This window comes from Peromyscus maniculatus, chromosome 23, assembly GCF_049852395.1.
Source record: "Peromyscus maniculatus bairdii isolate BWxNUB_F1_BW_parent chromosome 23, HU_Pman_BW_mat_3.1, whole genome shotgun sequence".
Lineage (NCBI taxonomy): Eukaryota > Metazoa > Chordata > Mammalia > Rodentia > Cricetidae > Peromyscus > Peromyscus maniculatus.
In genome coordinates, this window is record NC_134874.1 from 49,491,697 (window position 1) to 49,508,492 (window position 16,796).

At 46.6% G+C, this 16,796-nt stretch overlaps 1 protein-coding gene across 1 annotated transcript in view; it reads left to right on the top strand.

Annotated features, from left to right (window-relative positions):
• Fbn3 (fibrillin 3) overlaps positions 1 to 16,796 on the top strand; it is a 67,134-nt gene that overhangs the window by 13,718 nt on the left and 36,620 nt on the right. The window contains exons 7-20 of the mRNA XM_076560359.1: positions 23 to 148; positions 557 to 685; positions 1,698 to 1,823; positions 3,427 to 3,552; positions 4,013 to 4,138; positions 6,255 to 6,380; positions 8,450 to 8,572; positions 8,691 to 8,813; positions 9,673 to 9,798; positions 9,900 to 10,022; positions 11,908 to 12,030; positions 13,632 to 13,793; positions 14,359 to 14,427; positions 15,733 to 15,858. Coding sequence (XP_076416474.1) covers positions 23 to 148; positions 557 to 685; positions 1,698 to 1,823; positions 3,427 to 3,552; positions 4,013 to 4,138; positions 6,255 to 6,380; positions 8,450 to 8,572; positions 8,691 to 8,813; positions 9,673 to 9,798; positions 9,900 to 10,022; positions 11,908 to 12,030; positions 13,632 to 13,793; positions 14,359 to 14,427; positions 15,733 to 15,858 — 1,734 coding nt within the window. The remainder of the gene's footprint in view (positions 1 to 22; positions 149 to 556; positions 686 to 1,697; positions 1,824 to 3,426; positions 3,553 to 4,012; positions 4,139 to 6,254; positions 6,381 to 8,449; positions 8,573 to 8,690; positions 8,814 to 9,672; positions 9,799 to 9,899; positions 10,023 to 11,907; positions 12,031 to 13,631; positions 13,794 to 14,358; positions 14,428 to 15,732; positions 15,859 to 16,796) is intronic.

Consider the following 16,796-nt stretch of genomic DNA (forward strand, 5'->3'; position numbering starts at 1 on the left):
TTGTTTATACTCTGTACTCCAGATGTGAATGAGTGCAAGGTGTTCCCTGGCCTGTGCACACATGGAACCTGCCGCAATTCCATGGGCAGCTTCCACTGCTCCTGTGACAAAGGCTTTACCCCGGATGCCCAAGAGAGGAACTGTACAGGTAGATGCCACTCCCTCCCCATCTGGTGAGGACAGGTCATGCAGGCAGGAAATTGTGGGAGGGGTCCCCGAATTGGATGTGAAGACAAGGCTCAGTCTTTAGTCTCCTCTTAGCATACCCACTGACAAGCTGTGTGGCCTAAGACAGCTCATCACCCTGTCTGGGCTGCAAGGATCTCTACTGTCTCTATGGAGGGCTGGCCAAGATTACCTCTGAAAGGAAATTTCTTGCTTTTCTATGTTCACCTGAGGCACTTCTCCTTTCCAGACTCAGTTTCTTGGGGTTCCTGGGTAGCCCCTCATGTCTACAGAGACCCAGCCCCTATGTCTTCTTACTTGAAACCCGTGGTCTGTGCATCCTCATGTTTACACACACAGACCTCTGGCCCATGCATCTCTGTCCCCACAGACATCGATGAATGTCGGATCTCCCCTGACCTCTGCGGCCAGGGTACCTGCGTCAACACCCCAGGCAGCTTCGAGTGTGATTGTTTTCCTGGTTTCACTAGTGGCTCTTTACTGATGAAGAACTGCGTGGGTGAGTGGTGGCAGGGTGAGGGCATGGCGGAGAGCCATGGGCAGGGTGGACGGCCAGAAGAGGGGTGGTGAGCATGCTGCTGTTAGATATGAGGAGAAGCTTCGGTGTGCCGTTGTACTGCCATGGGATACTGTCATTAGGAGAGCACGGTGAGAATGGGTGCTTTGTGGGAAAAGGACAGGACTACCCCCAGAGGAGCCGTTTAAGAAGACTCTAGCTTGGGCATGATGGCATAGACTCATAATTCCATCCCTCGGGAGGCTAGGGCAGGAGGATTGCTAATTCTAGGCCAACCTGAGCTACATAACAAGACCCTTTCTCCAAAATAAAAGAGGCCCCCATCATTCAATGAACAGTTCACACACCTCCACTGGATTGGGGTAATGTAGAGAGCTGAGGCGCCAAGGGCTTTATAACTTCATGGGGAGACAAATGAAGTTGGTCTTGAAGGGTTAAGAAAGGCACAAAGTTGGGTGAAGTAAGAAAGGGGGTTGTAACTGGGAGTAAACTCTCAAAGAACTAGTTTAAAAAACATTCCCCAAGAAAACAAAATTACTATGTGGTCCTGTAGGAATGTACATCCCAGGGGATGTACCTGCTCTGTGAGGTTGGGAAGGTGGCCGAGGAGAGTGGGAGTCAATGGGGTAGAGAGAGCTGAGAAGTGGCTGAGAGGTGGGGGTGAGGAAGACGGCTCAGTGGGTAAAGGATCCTGAGGCCAAGCGTAAGGACCTGAGTTTGGTCTCCGGAATCATACAAGGAGAAAAGGAACTGCCACAAGTTGTCTGCTGTGACCTCCACACACATGCCACGTGGCTGGAGCGTGTGTGTGGTTGTAAGGAGATGGCACAGAGGCCAGAAGGACACATGCAAAGCCCTGGGATGGGTGTGAGGTAGACGGATGTGTGTGGCCGGATGCAAACAGGGTAATGATGAAGGAGGTGCCGCACAGAGGAGCTTCCTGAATCATCCCATCCGGGTCAGCATCATCAGCCTGCTGTCTTCACATGTCCAGAGGTGGATGAATGTGCCGGGGACCCGCTGCTCTGCCAGGGAGGCACATGCGTCAACACGGAAGGGAGCTATGAGTGCCACTGTCCCTCTGGACATGAGCTGAAGGCCCAAGGCACTGCCTGTGAAGGTGAGCTTGCAGCAAGGTGTGCAGGAGAGTGGCAGGGTCTGACACGTGCTCACATCTGGGTGTCTATCCAAATGCACAGGGTAAATGTGAGATGGTGAAGTGCATTTGTGTGTCTCTGAAGATGACCCTGTGTGTGTGTGTGTGTGTGTGTGTGTGTGTGTGTTTGCATCCACGAGATTGTGTGTGTTCATGTGAGTGTGAAATGTCAACATATATGCATGAGTAGTGGGTGTATATTTGTGTCTCTATGTGTGCAAGAGAGTGAGGTGGTTAATATTGTTCACCTGACGGGACCTTGAATCACCTAGGAGACAAACCTCTGGCATGTCTGTGAGGAGTTCATATTCCTAGATTAAGTTAATTGAGATGGGAAAGCCCAGCCTGAATGTAGGTGGCATCATCTCCTAGTCTGGAGTTCTGGGCTGAATAAAAAGGAGAAAGGGAGCTGAGCGCCAGTATGCATCTTGCTCTGTTTCCTGTGAATGCAGCATGACCAGCTGCCTTATGCTCCTGTCACCATGACTACCCTGCCTTGAAGGACTGTACCAACTGGGAGCCTCAATAAATGCTTCTGTCAGATATCTTGCCACAGTGATGAGGAGAGTAACAAATACAAGTGGGAACTGTGTCTGTGAACACACCCATGTGAATATCTGTGCGGCTGTGTCTATGCAAAAGCAGATGTGTCTGTGAATCTGTGTGGAGGTGTGTGTGGCTGTGCAAGGACAAATTTTTGCATTTGAGTATATGCGCACGTGGATGAGCCTGCAGGAGGATAAAAGTGTGTCTTTGGGTGTGAATGTATCAGCAATGGCAGGTCTATGTATTTGCATGTGAGTGGACAGGGTGTGTGTGTGTGTGTGTGTGTGTGTGTGTGTGTGTGTACCTACAAGAGGATGTGTAGGGGTGAGGTTCAGATGCATGTTAATACAAGGGATATGCATTCATATTGGAGAATCTCCTTTCTGTGACCAAGGCTGTGGTCCCACAGTCTGAGTGAGCACAACCCATCCTGGCAGGGAAGCCATGGCAACAGGAGCAACTAGCCACGTTGTATCCACAGTCAGGAAGCAGAGAGTGATTAAGAAATGCAGCTGAGTTGTAAAAATCTCAAGGCAGGTCCACAATGACCCACTTCCCCTAGTGAGGCTCACCTCCTAACGGTTTCACAGCCTTCTCAACTAGCACCACCAGCCTGGGACCAAGTGTTCAATCACAAGAGTATATGGTAAGTGTGAGTAAGTATACAGATGTATTTCTGTGTGCATCTATGTAAGCACACACAGTAGGAATGTATCTGAGTGTGTCTGGGTGTGGGTGCATATTTGCACAAGGATGACTGTGTGAGTATAAGGTGTGTTTGTATCATGCACATAGTGTGAGCATGTTTCTTTGGGTGGATGCATGTGTCTACAAAAGTACATGAGTTTGGGTTGTGCATGATGAAAAGGATGTTTGTGAGTAGACAGGCAGTCAAAGGGTGGGGTGCTGATGCAAGCAGCCAGAGTGAGCTCATTGGGATGTGTGGATGGCAGACAGGGGATGAGGGACAGTACAGGCTGCTCCTTCACTCTGTCACTAGCCATATGTGTTCCTCCCACAGACATCGATGAATGCACCATGAGTGAGAGCCTCTGTCCCCATGGCCAGTGCATCAATGTCATTGGTGCTTTCCGTTGCTCCTGCCACACTGGCTTCCAGAGCACTCCTGATGGCCAGGGCTGCGTGGGTGAGACTATACCATCCCTAGGATGCTCTCTGCAGTCCCCTGTGCAACACAGTCCCTCCCAGCCTTACTTCCATACTCCTCTTAGTTCCTGCCCCTAATTCAGCCCAAGTTCACCAACCTGGTGCCCTCTGTATGCCCTTGCAGACAGCAGTGAATACCAAGTCCAGAACAGTGACTATGAAGTGCAGTACACAAACACGGAGGGAAACGTCCAGTGCAGCTGTTGGCAGGGTGCCCAATACGAGAGCGTGCACAGCATAGTGGGTGTGACCTACTCCCTCTGCTTGGGATGTGAGCACCAGAGAAGGCCTGGGCTATACAACAAGCTCACCAGAGCCCTGCATAGCACAAAGCCAGGCGTGATCAGCCAGACCCCAAATACTTAGGCCCTGGAAAAGACCCTGAACTCTTCCTATGTCCCTGTCCACCTTCAACCCATCCCCTATTCTTGCTTCTCAAGATGTGGATGAATGTGAAGACAACGTAGGCATCTGTGGAGAAGGCCAGTGTACCAACATGCCAGGATCTTACCATTGCATGTGTTATGACGGCTTCTCAGCCTCACCAGACATGAAGATTTGTGTAGGTAAGCAGCTGGAACTGGTGGTTAGGGGCACACGCTGAACACATCTCTTCATAGCCTGTGTCATTCTGTCATAGAAGCAGAGACTCACCCCGAACCTTATTATTCACCTTTGCATTTATTGAACATTCACCATATGTCCAACACCTATCAGAGACTCATGCTTGTACCCCGGGTTGTGCGTTAATCTAACTACAGGCAGAAGGGTGTTGGTTGGTTGGTTGGTTGGTTGGTTGGTTGGCTGGCTGGCTGGCTGGTTGGTTTTAACCAAAGATGTTGAGCATTGTTCAAAACAGAATGGTTTGCTGGTTTCTGTTTGAGGACCTCCCCAAAGCTGTTTGGATAGCACAAATCCCTGTCTTCACCTGGCCACAGGCAGTCCTTCCACCTGGGGAGTGGATATATACTGGGCACCCTGTCAGGCCCAGCTGAGCTAAAGCAGGCAAGTTCTAGGTGGTAACAACCCCACCAAAGTCTTTTCTGAACCTAAGAGGTTCAGCTAGTAGGCATGTCAGAGAACACCTTTTAGAAGGTGCTAATGAGAAAATACAATTGAGGGAATACTTTTACCCAGAAGACATGCCCTCCTTTTTAACATAACAGGACATCACCTACAAAGTTCATACTCCAGAACTGTGCAATTGAGTTACCCACCCCCCAAATAATTTCAAACCAAATCTCATAGTGTTTATGATTTTATTTGGGACCATGCCATAACTATCCTACATGTAGTCCATAAACCAAGGGTTAGATACCCCAGAACACCATCCCAACACATGTTGGCCTAAAAGCATTGGCAAAACCTGGCTAGCTTTGTGAAATGTAGATGAGTGTGTGAGGCCTCTTTCCTCTGCTTGGGGTGTGAGGACCAGAGAGGAAAACCTGGCTATCTTGGTGAAATACAGCACTTGTTACATATATTCGACCACTTATTCCTTTGGGGAACACATGCAAGGTGTGGTCCATGAAAAATGCACTGCAAGATGCTCACAGAAGACTTATAACTACCCTGACCTGGACAGCAGGTCGCTCTTCAGTGACAGGGGCCTAAGGGTGAAGACCAGGGATCAGAAGATAAAGACAATAGGAAAGTTTGGGACCAGGAGGTCTTGCACAAGCTATGTCTCATACCAATCGAGTCTATTAAGAAGGACAGCATCTTATATATAGTTTGCATTGGGGGAACGGGACAGAGTCAGCCAAACGCCATCATGCAGTGGGATGAAGTCAGCACAAAGCTAATTGAGCAATGTTACACAAAGGGAACACAGGAGATTTCAAGTGCATCGCAGGCGGAGCACACAGCAGCCTTGGGGGCTTCAGAGGGAAAAGCCAAGTTTCCAGAAACTGAAACCTTAACTCTTTTGAAGTGTTGGCCTTAGACCCAGACTGGACCTTGCCAAATCTGCCACTGGGCAAGGACACAGAACTAGGTTCCATTAGTCCTTTCATGAGGAAACCTTGGATCAGCCTGACTCACAACACTACCTAATGGTAGTCCTCGAGGGAGCGCTCAACCTGTTTTGGTAATTTATTTTGTTGCTGTGATAAAAATCCTTAGAAAAATCAACTTAGGGGATAAAGGAGTCTATTTTAGCTTGTAATTTCAGGTTAGAATCCATCTTTCTATGTGGAAGGTTAAGGCAGGAGCTTCAGATACAGGGTGGTTGTATGACATCCACAGTTAATACTAGAGAGAAGTGAAAATCTGCATGTTCACATGCTTGCCTAGTCAGCTCCATTTCTCTACTCTTACATAGTTCAGGACCATCCATCCCTGCCTAAGGAATGATGCCACTACAGTGATCTAGGTCTTCCCACATTAGTAAACTTAATTAAGACAGTCTCCTACAGATATGCTCACAGGCCAACCCAATGTAGACAGTCCTTCATGGAAGCAGTCTTCCTAAGGTGATGCTAGGTTGTGACAAGTTGACGATCAAAACTAACCATCATACTTTTCTTTGCAGACACCCACACAGCCTAGTAGGAGATTCTCCTGTATGGCAGTCTACCCAGGAATGCTGGTGGTCTCCCTCATATGGCCTGCCTCCCCTCCCCATCCCTATTTCTCTCCCATCACCCAGTCCTCATAACTCATACCCTCTCCCCACCACAGATTTGAATGAGTGTGACATGAATCCCTACCTCTGTCTCCACGGGAACTGTGAGAACACAAAAGGATCCTTTACCTGCCACTGCCATCTAGGCTATGTCATCAGGGAGGGAGCCACAGGCTGCTCCGGTGAGTGAAAAGTCATCCAGATGGAGCTGGAGACATCCAAAGAGCTAGCTTGAAGATCATTAGCACTGTCTCCATGCCTTAGGACAGAAGGCAACCAGAACTCATTCGTACAGTTTCCACTAATGAGATCTCCTGGCAATAAAGTGCCCATGGGAGCCTCTTAAATAGCTCAATAGAGGGAACCCCAAAGGAGAGAGCAGCATTCCCAAAGCAAGCAGGCCAGATGGTTTTTGCATGATACAGGGATTAACATTTAAACATCTAACTAGTCAGAGAATTCACATCTCAGATCAAACACAAATTATCACACACATGGTGACTTAGAACCCCAGGATATATTCTCACTCCAGAATTACAGCTAGGAGTCTGGAACCAAAGCATGGGCAGGGTTGGTTCCTTCTTGGTACAGAGAGAGAGAACCTGCCCTAGGCATCTCTCCAACTTCTGGCTGTTGTTGGTAGTCTGTGGTGGAATTTGATTCATAGGAACATTACACCCACTGATGTCTTTATACTTGCCTGATGTTCTTCTCTGTCTGTGCCTAAATCCCCCTCTTAGAAGAGCTAATTGGATCAAGATACAACACAATCCATGATAATGCTGTAACTTAGTGACATCTACAAAGATCATTTTTAACTAAGGTCACATTCATAGATGTGAGAGGTCGTAATTCTGTGTGTGTGTGTGTGTGTGTGTGTGTGTGTGTGTGTGTGGTGTTGTATCTGCACACACACACAAATGTGTTTTTGTGGGAGGGGTATATGTTCGAGTGGATATGTGTGTTTATAGAGACCATAGGTCAACCTTGTGTCATTCCTTATATCTACCCTGCTTTTTTGAGGCAGAGTCTCTCACTGAACTTGAGGCAGGACAATTAGGTTAGGCTGGCTAGCCAGTGAAAGTGAAGAAATCTTTCTATCTTGCTTCTCCAGAGGTAGGATTATAAGCCTACACCACCATGCTTGACTTTTTATATGGGTGCTAGAGATTGAACTCAAGTCCTTAAGGTTATATAGCAAGCACTTAACCAACTGAACTGTCTTGCCAGCCCACACAATTCTTTAAACATTTTGTTTACTTATGTATGTAAGTATGTATGTACATACGTACGTATTTTGAAGCACTGGGGATCAAACCCAGGACCTTTCTCGTGCTAGGCACATACTCTACCACTGAGCTACACATCCAGTCAAACTCCTTTACTTCTTTGAGGTTATTAGGGTTGATATAAAATTTTATTTTAAAATATATTTATAATCAAGCATAGTGGCTCATATCTGTCATTCCTGTACTCTGGAGATTGAGGCAGAAGGGTCTCAAGTTCCAGGCCAACCTGTTCTACATAGCGAGACCATGTCTCAAAATGACAAAATAAAGGGCTTGGGTATGGCTCAGTGCTAGAGACCCTGCCTAGAGTGTGCAAATCCCTGAATTCAATGACCAGGCTCTATGAAGACAGACAGACAGACAGAGATGGATGGATGGATGGATGGATGGATGGATGGATGGATGGATGGATGGATGGATGGATGGATGGATGATATATAACTTCTAGAAAATTTGATGAATGAAAAATGATAGACAGACAGATACCTTTAAACTGGTGGATGATAGACAGATGATAGAGAGCTACCTTTAGAAAAATGAATTGATGAATGAATGAAAAATAAAATATATTCTTGCAAGTCAAAATGAGGAACTATATAGAAAAATATTTATTTAGTAAACAGTGGCTCACACCGGTAGTATATGTCCATTGCAGAGTTGGTAAGAGTGCTTCAAAACTGATTCAGAATTGGAAAACCTGATATAGATAGGAATCCTGGTTTAACTGTTCATTGGATAATTGCACTTAATGTCTACCATAGTTCTCTCATGCTACCTGCTACTTCAGATCATTTCTGAGGGATGCTAAGAGTCAGGCCTAGTGGGCTTGGGGCTGCTTTCTTGGGCTATAGAGGAAAATGGAAGGTCCTTAGGTCACCACTTTTCCGTTTATCTTTCTATTGCTGCTTCTCTGAGTCTGCCCTGCTGTGACTGTTTCCTACCACTGTTCCCTCTCCCCTCAGATGTGGACGAATGTGAGTTTAGGAGACATAGCTGTGACAGGCACGCCTCCTGTCTCAACATCCCTGGGAGTTTCAGCTGTAGGTGCCACCCAGGCTGGGGTGGGGACGGCTTCAAATGCCATGGTGAGTACCTCAGGATAGGATTGAGGGTGGAGGACTAGGAGATGGCTTGTGGGGACCATGTAGGGCTGGGATTGGAGAGGCAGCCTCCCCACAGCCTCAGTGGCTCTATCTGCTGCAGACCTGGACGAATGTGCCATCCAACAGCATCGTTGTGACCCAAATGCCAACTGCCTCAATGCCGTGGGCTCTTACCACTGCACCTGCCAACCAGGATTTGTTGGAGATGGCTTATTCTGTGAAGGTGAGGGAAGGGCAGGACCTGAATGGGACATCACAGTACCAGGGTTGTATTCCTCTGCCCCATGGGTACTAGAGAGTCTATGTCCTTAGCCCACAGAGCCACTGTCTGCATGCCCACCTGTCCTCTCTTTTGGTTACCATCTTTTTTTCTTGCTACTTTTTTTAGTTATTCTTATTACATTGTGTGTGTGTGTGTGTGTGTGTGTGTGTGTGTGTGTGTGTGTGTGTGTGTGTACAAATTTGTGGGAGGATGCACTCATGTGCAGGTACACACATATGTGAGTGTGTGGAAGGACCCTTTCTTGTTTTGTGTTTTGTTTTCTTTTGTTTTGAGGCAGTTTTTCTGGTTAGGACCCCTAGGACTTGCCAGTTAAAGCTAAGCTAGTTGGCCAGGGATCTTCAGGGATCCAGGGATCTCCATCTCCCCAGAATGGATTACACTTTGTGCCATCACACCTGGCTTTTTTCCCCTGGGTGCTGGAGTCAGACGGATTTTTACATTACTATGGCAAGCACTTTACCAACTGAGCCATCTCCCCAGACCTTTGCTCCCCAGTTCTCCCATTACTAGTTTTTCTTTATAATCTACACCACCATAGTCAATCTAACCATCTTATTTCCTTGGTTGTGAGTAAGTCCCCTGTGTGCAGCCAACTGGAGTCTACATGTCAATGGCCACCTTTTTACTCCTAATCCCCCATCTTGGTTATCTGCCTATTCTGAGTTAGCATCTGAGTTCTGAGGGCTCCCACTTGGGATTCTGGGTGAGAGTAAATGGTTAATCCCTGGTACTTCCTGCCCATCCAGTGTGGGTCCTAACCTAGTTGGTCCCCAGCCCTATGTTCTTCATGGCCCCTCAGACAAGGATGAATGCATGGAGAACGTGGGCCTCTGTGAGAACGGACAGTGCCTCAATGTACCTGGCGGGTACCACTGTGAATGTGATATGGGCTTCAACCTTACCAAGAACCAGCTGGCCTGCTGGGGTAAGTCTCAGCCTAGCCCTGTCCAGCTCAGTGGTGTGTGGAGTGGGCAAGTTTCCAGAGCATACTATCCAGCACAGTAGGCTGAAATGAGGTCCCTGCAGATGTGGACGAGTGTGCTCTTGGGAACTTGTGCGTGTTTGGGAACTGTGAAAACCTGCCTGGAATGTTCCGCTGCAGCTGTGATGAAGGCTATGAGATGGACCAAAGTGGAAGCAACTGCACAGGTATGGAGTCGGCCTGGCTGGGGAGTAAGAGCACAGGACTGTGAGTAGGGAGGCACAGCTTGCTCCCACACTGCGCTCACCTTGACTTCTCGTCTAGAATAGTTTCCATCACTCCCCTTTGTGTATATGTACGTATTTGGGTGTGTGTGTGTATATATATATATATATATATGCATCTGGTATATGTGTGTGGTGAATGTGCACATGAGGCCAGAGGAGGATGTCAGGCATCCTGCTCTATCACGCTCCATCTTATCCCCTTGAGACAGAGTCTGAGGCTGAGCGTGAAGCAAGGCTGGCAGCCAGAGAGCTGGAGCAATCCTGTCTCCACGATTAGCCCTCCTGTTACAGGCGAGCACTCAAGCTCTTTACATTGATGCTGAGAATCTGAACCCAGGTGCTTGTGCTTACACAAGTGCTCTTACTCACGTAGGCCATTTCTTAAGCCCTTATCACTCCTTTATTTTAAAAATTTGTTCTTAGCCGGGCGGTGGTGGCGCATGCCTTTAATCCCAGCACTCGGGAGGCAGAGCCAGGCGGATCTCTGTGAGTTCGAGGCCAGCCTGGACTACCAAGTGAGTCCCAGGAAAGGCGCAAAGCTACACAGAGAAACCCTGTCTTGAAAAACCAAAAAAAAAAAAAAAAAAAAAAAAAAAAAAAAAAAAAAAAAAAAAAATTTGTTCTTAGATTTATTTATTTTATTTTATATGTATGAGAGTTTTTGCCTGAGTGTGTATAAGTGCACCACATGCATGCCTGGTGCCCATGGAGGATAGAAGTTCCAGGTGGTCGTGAGCCACCATATGGGTGCTGGGAACTAAACTCAGGTCCTTTGCAACAGCAACAAGTGCTCTTAACTAGTGAGCCATTGCTCCATCCCACTTTCTGTTTTTAATCATCGTGACTTATTGCTGTTTAGTTTCATTTCTGTTGATTGATAAAATATCTGGACAACAAGCAACTTAGGGGAGAAAGAAGTCAATGTCCTCTCACAAGTCTGGGTTATAGTCTACCACTGTGGGCAAGTCACAGCAGCAGGAGCTTGAGACAGCAAATCACATCATATCACATCCACATCAAAGAGCAGAGAGACAAGAAATGCATGCATACCTGCTTCCTTGCTTGTGCTCAGCTCCATTCGCCTCTCTTACAAGAGCTTAGGGAATGGTACAGCTTGGTCTTCCCAAATCAATTAATTTAACTAATACAGTCTCCTCAGACATGCCCTCAGGACAATCAGTGTAGACAGTCCATCACTGAAACTCTCTTCCCATGTAATTCTAGGTTGTGTTGAGTTGATTATTAAAACTAACCATCTCAATTGCCCTCTTACCATCCCTTGAGCAAATGCAGTGAATAAATGAAGTACCCTCTCCACCACACCTGCTAAAATGGTCCCCTATCCCAGCATCTTTAATAACAAACAGATGGTAAAAAGTTTCAGCATTCTAAATAGGTGTCTTTTGCCACCACTAAGCCTTCTCACAGATGAAATGTAAATAGATGGGCTCAGTCATGTGTCCATAAAACTTTGTTGATACAACCAAGCAGTGGGCCACATTTGGCCCTTAGAGTGGTTTTCTAACCCCTGGCTCAAAAGTGTTTTCTAAATCTTAGTTTCATATGTTGGCTCTGGGAAACTCAGGATGGGAGAATGTGAAAGGAGATAAACCTAGGCCGAATGGAACCGAGCAGAGGAAGGGAGAGGGCTGAATGGCTAGGGCAGACTCTTGAGACCATGTCCTGTTTAGTGTCATCCTAGGGAAGGACAAACATTCATACTCCAGCACCTGAGTGGGCCCACTGAGATCTGTGGCTACTCAGGAGAAAGGGAGGGATGGGGTACAGTGAGGGCTCCTGGCTGACAGTGGTGTGTCCCTCACAGATGTTGATGAGTGTGAAAATCCTGCGAACTGCATCAATGGCCTGTGTGTTAACACCCCTGGCAGCTACCTCTGCAACTGCCCTCAGGACTTCCAGCTTAACCCCAGTGGAGTGGGCTGTGTTGGTGAGTCTACACCTGCCAGCAGCTGGGGAACTCAGGAGTCAGTATTGCTGGCTGGGCTATGGCCTGGGTCACCCTCGGTGTCAGCTTGTAAAGATCTTCCTGCTCCCAACAGGCAGGACAACTGTGGGCTGGGAAGTCACCTGTTGTGATACTGCCTTCTGGTCTAGACACACATGGTCACATACACACACAGTTTGACACACGTGCATATCTTTTCTGTCCAGTCAGGAATATTCAACCACTACATACAAGCATGCAGGCATATATGGAGGCATACACATAGAAATATGTGGATCTAGTCAAGGACAACAGCCAATGTAGTTACATACAAAGAACTACAGAGGACAGGTCAGACAACCACACACAGACCTGCAGTTATACATACACATGGTTACACCCAGAGAAAAACGCTGAAGCACACACAACTACCTTAGAAACACACTTACAGAGACAATGTTTAGACACACATTACATGTAGTTTCTCAGAAGACAACAGTTACCCACAAAGAAGCACAACTACATGCAGACACAGTTACACACAGAGAAAGCAGCTGCATATGCAGAGGCACACATGATTACACACACACATAATTACAGTTAGAGACAGCATCTATATACATATACACAGTTACAGGCAAGTTACACATGGTATATATAAACTCACAGTTATACAAACATGGGTAGACACAGAGACAGCCATTACACGCATAGAAACATAATTCTATACACAGGCATGTACAAAATTACATGTAAATACATATATATATATATATATATATATATATATATATATATATATTGGAGACAACATTTGTATACACACATATATGCATACAGTTACATACAGGACCAAACTGTACACAGAAACACACTTAACTACAGATATATAGACACACAGAGAGACTATTGTAACACAGAGATACCTACTAATACATAGACATGCAGTTACACACAGAAAGGTAATTACACACACAGCTACAGAGAGATCTGTAGTGAGAAACAAATTACACACAGGTATACTTAGACACAGAGAAACACTTATGCACACAGATTTGTAACAGAGAGATACATAGTAACACAGTAACAGCCAGTGACAAGTTACCCAAAGAGAAACACACTCAAACACAGACAAATAGACAACAGACAGCCAGTAATACACATAGAAATCTGGTAACATGTACACTTTTAAATGTATACATACACAGAAATGTAGTTATACACAATACAGTTATACACAAAGACAAGTTACATGCAGAGAAACACACTGACACAATATAAAGTTACACACAGAGAAACGCAGTTACACATAGCGTGTGGTGTGCACAGATTCACAGTTACAGACACAACTAGACACGTAAATGCACACAGTTACACAAAGATATACAGTTATAGTCAGATGGTAATTACACACATGTATACACACACAGCACATAGCACATACAAACTCACACACAGTTACACACTGGCAGACACACAGAACAGAGGCCACAGTTACACACTCAGGGTTACGTACACACACGTAACCAGGAAGTTGTGGAGATCACAGTAACACACAGAAACATAGTTTTCCGTGTGCTAACCACCCATTTTTGCCTGTGCAGACACCCTGGCCGGGATCTGTTTCTTGGAAGTGCAGGACCGAGGTGACAGTGGCATTTCCTGTAGTGCAGAGATTGGAGCTGGTGTCAGCAGAGCGTCTTGTTGTTGTTCCCTGGGCCAAGCCTGGGGCCATCCCTGCAAGCCATGTCCGATCGGCAACACCTGTGAGTCCCTGCAGGACCGCGAGCCTGAGCCAGAGACTCAGAAGCTTGCAGGTCATCTCTGCCTGCAGAAGGCTCAGGGGGACAAGGAAGCAAAACCAGGAAGTCACAAAGCATGCCCTTGCCAGTTCAAAGGCCAGGCCTCTCTCCAAAGTTGCTTTCTGTAAATTCTCTTTATACTCAATCCATCACTCAGTCAGTCAGCAAACATGGAGAGTTCCTCTATGCCTTGTGCTAGGGACTAGGGATCCAGAGAACTGTAAGTCCCAAGTAGGGTACAGGTTTGGAAAATTAGTAAAGTGGAAAGGAGTGAGGTACAGTAGGAACAGGATCCCTCAGGAGCTGCCTATCCATGCACTGGATGGGAATCCATGTTTATACACACACCCCAGCACAAGCATATACTGAATCTCTAGGCAGCCCACAAAGCTGAGCATTTGAGTCATAGTCGGTTCAGCAAAGCGAAGGAGGGGCCCATGTTACACCTTTTTCAAGGGGCCCTCTCCTGTCAGCTAGGTTTTATCCAAGTGCCTCTCTTCACGGCCTCATGCAGCCTTTTCCCTTACAGCAGAGTATAGGACCCTGTGCCCCGGGGGTAAGGGCTTCCGGCCCAATCCCATCACGGTGATTCTGGAAGGTAAGTCTTGACAGGCTGTTGATCCATCTACACCCTGACGGTCTTTCACCCACGCCGTGCCAAGTGCTCAGGTGGGCAGCCTGGGCAAACATGTCCTCCCACTTGGGGACTTTGTTGCAGAACCAAATTATGCATGAAACTTTTACTCTATTCTGTCATTTCTTCTGTCCACTGTTGTTTGTTAATTGAGCTTTCCATCTACCCACTCTTCCATCCATCCATTATTTTATCCCTCCGTCCATCCATCCTTTCAAACAACCTGTCAGCCAGGCAGCCAGCCTCCATTCACCTATTCACCCATGGATACCTACCCACACGTCCATCTATTCATCCATCCATGCATCCATCTTCCCTGATCATCTGTAATCATTCATCCATCCATTCATCATCCATCAATCCATCCCATCTCCCATCCATATATTCCATTCATCCCCAACCTATCTATCTACTCACCTATCCACTTAACCACTCATATCATATACCCATCCTCTGTCATCATCCGCCTTAGTTACTTTCCTACTGCTGTGATAGGATAACCATTACCAAGGCAACTTACAGAAGAAAGGGGTTGTTTAGAGCTTATGCTTCAGAGGGTAGAGCCCATTACCATGACGGCAGGGAGCACAGCAGCAGGCAAGCATAACCTCCTCCAACAAGGCCACACATCCTAATCCTTTCCAAACAAGTCTACCCACTGGGAACCACATATTCAAATATATGAGCCTAGAGGGTCCATTCTCATTCAAATCGCCACACCATCTACATACCATCTACTCATTCAGTTACCCTCACTAATTCATCGGCTCATGCATCCATCCATCCTTCCATCTCCAAGCTTACATCTATTCTTTCATATACCCCACTGACTCATCTTCCATCTACCAATATTATCTGCCCATCCTCTGTCCATCGAACTACTTGCCTCTCTACCCATCCTTCTATTCATCCACACGTGACCTTCTCATCCACTGACCCACTTGCATATTTGCTCAGTCACTACTTTCCATATCCAGCCATCGATCCTCCCGTCAGTTCTGTTCTTGGGGAGTGATGGTGTTGGAAAAGATACTCTAACCTGAGAGAACTATCATGCATGATAAGATGAAAATAAAGGAGTTGGGTTCGGGCCAGCACTGACTCAAGTGTCCAGCCTTTGAGAGAGATTCTCCAAATGCCCAATAGTCATGGAGATAACTCTTGGGGGATACTTGAATGAGCCCATAGGACCCCAGAGCAGCTTGTGGGGATCCCTCGAGTTCTCTGCTGGATTTAGCTCTCTTACTCAGCTTCCTCAATTCTTGACAGACATCAACGAATGCCAGGAGTTACCCAGACTATGCCAGGGAGGCAACTGCACCAACACCTTCGGTACCTTCCAGTGTGAGTGCCCTCTTGGATACAGCCTCAGTGAAGATACCTGCACCTGTGAGGGTGAGTGTGGACTCTACCCAGGCTAGCCCAGGCACTTCCTCTCCATCTCTGACATGCTGCTCTGCCAAGCTTTCTAAGGTCGGGGGTGGAAGGCTAATGGGTGCAATGGCCTCCCTGCTTTACATCCTGCCGCCCCACTTCTCTCCCTCTTCAGTCCAGCTCCCTTCTTTCTTCCTTCTACTCACTTGGAAGTAACATAGCTTAATAGCAACCTTGATATTCCTTCCTTGAGCCAAAGCTGACCAAGATCCATGGCTGGCTAACTGTGGGAAAGGAAAGACATGAGAAGAAATAGTCTCATTTTGACTCAAACACACTTCACATTTCTCTCTATTGTCCTGAATTGAGCATTGTAGTAGTGGCCTAACAGTAACTCTGGCCAGGACTGTGAGTTACCACTGTGCTGACTATCCTCAATTAATATCTAACCACTGCAACATCCCCATAAGGAAAGTTTTTCTATTATTATGATAATAACAACTATAATAATAGCCTGAGCCATAGACCAAATAGTTTGTAATTAATATAAGCCTCTGTGTGGTTTTTTGGGGACCTAGTAGCTGCAGGACACAGGAAAAATTCCGGTTACACAAGTCAATCAGAGGACTCAGGGTAGTGGCAGGAACAGAGACCCTAACTCAAGCAAGTTGAAGGAGAGAATCATCTGACCATTCTGACCCTGAAGCCTGAGCTCTTTGATGTAATCAATATGCCACATCCACCCAGCCCCCTGGAGAACTAGATGGATGGATGGATGGATGGATGGATGGATGGATGGATGGATGGATGGCTGAAGATTTCATAATATGTGTGTGTGCATGTGTATATATAATATATATACAGAGATTATATATATCATATATATATATATATAGAGAGAGAGAGAGAGAGAGACAGAGAGAGACAGAGAGAGAGAGACAAAGAGAGACAGACAGAAA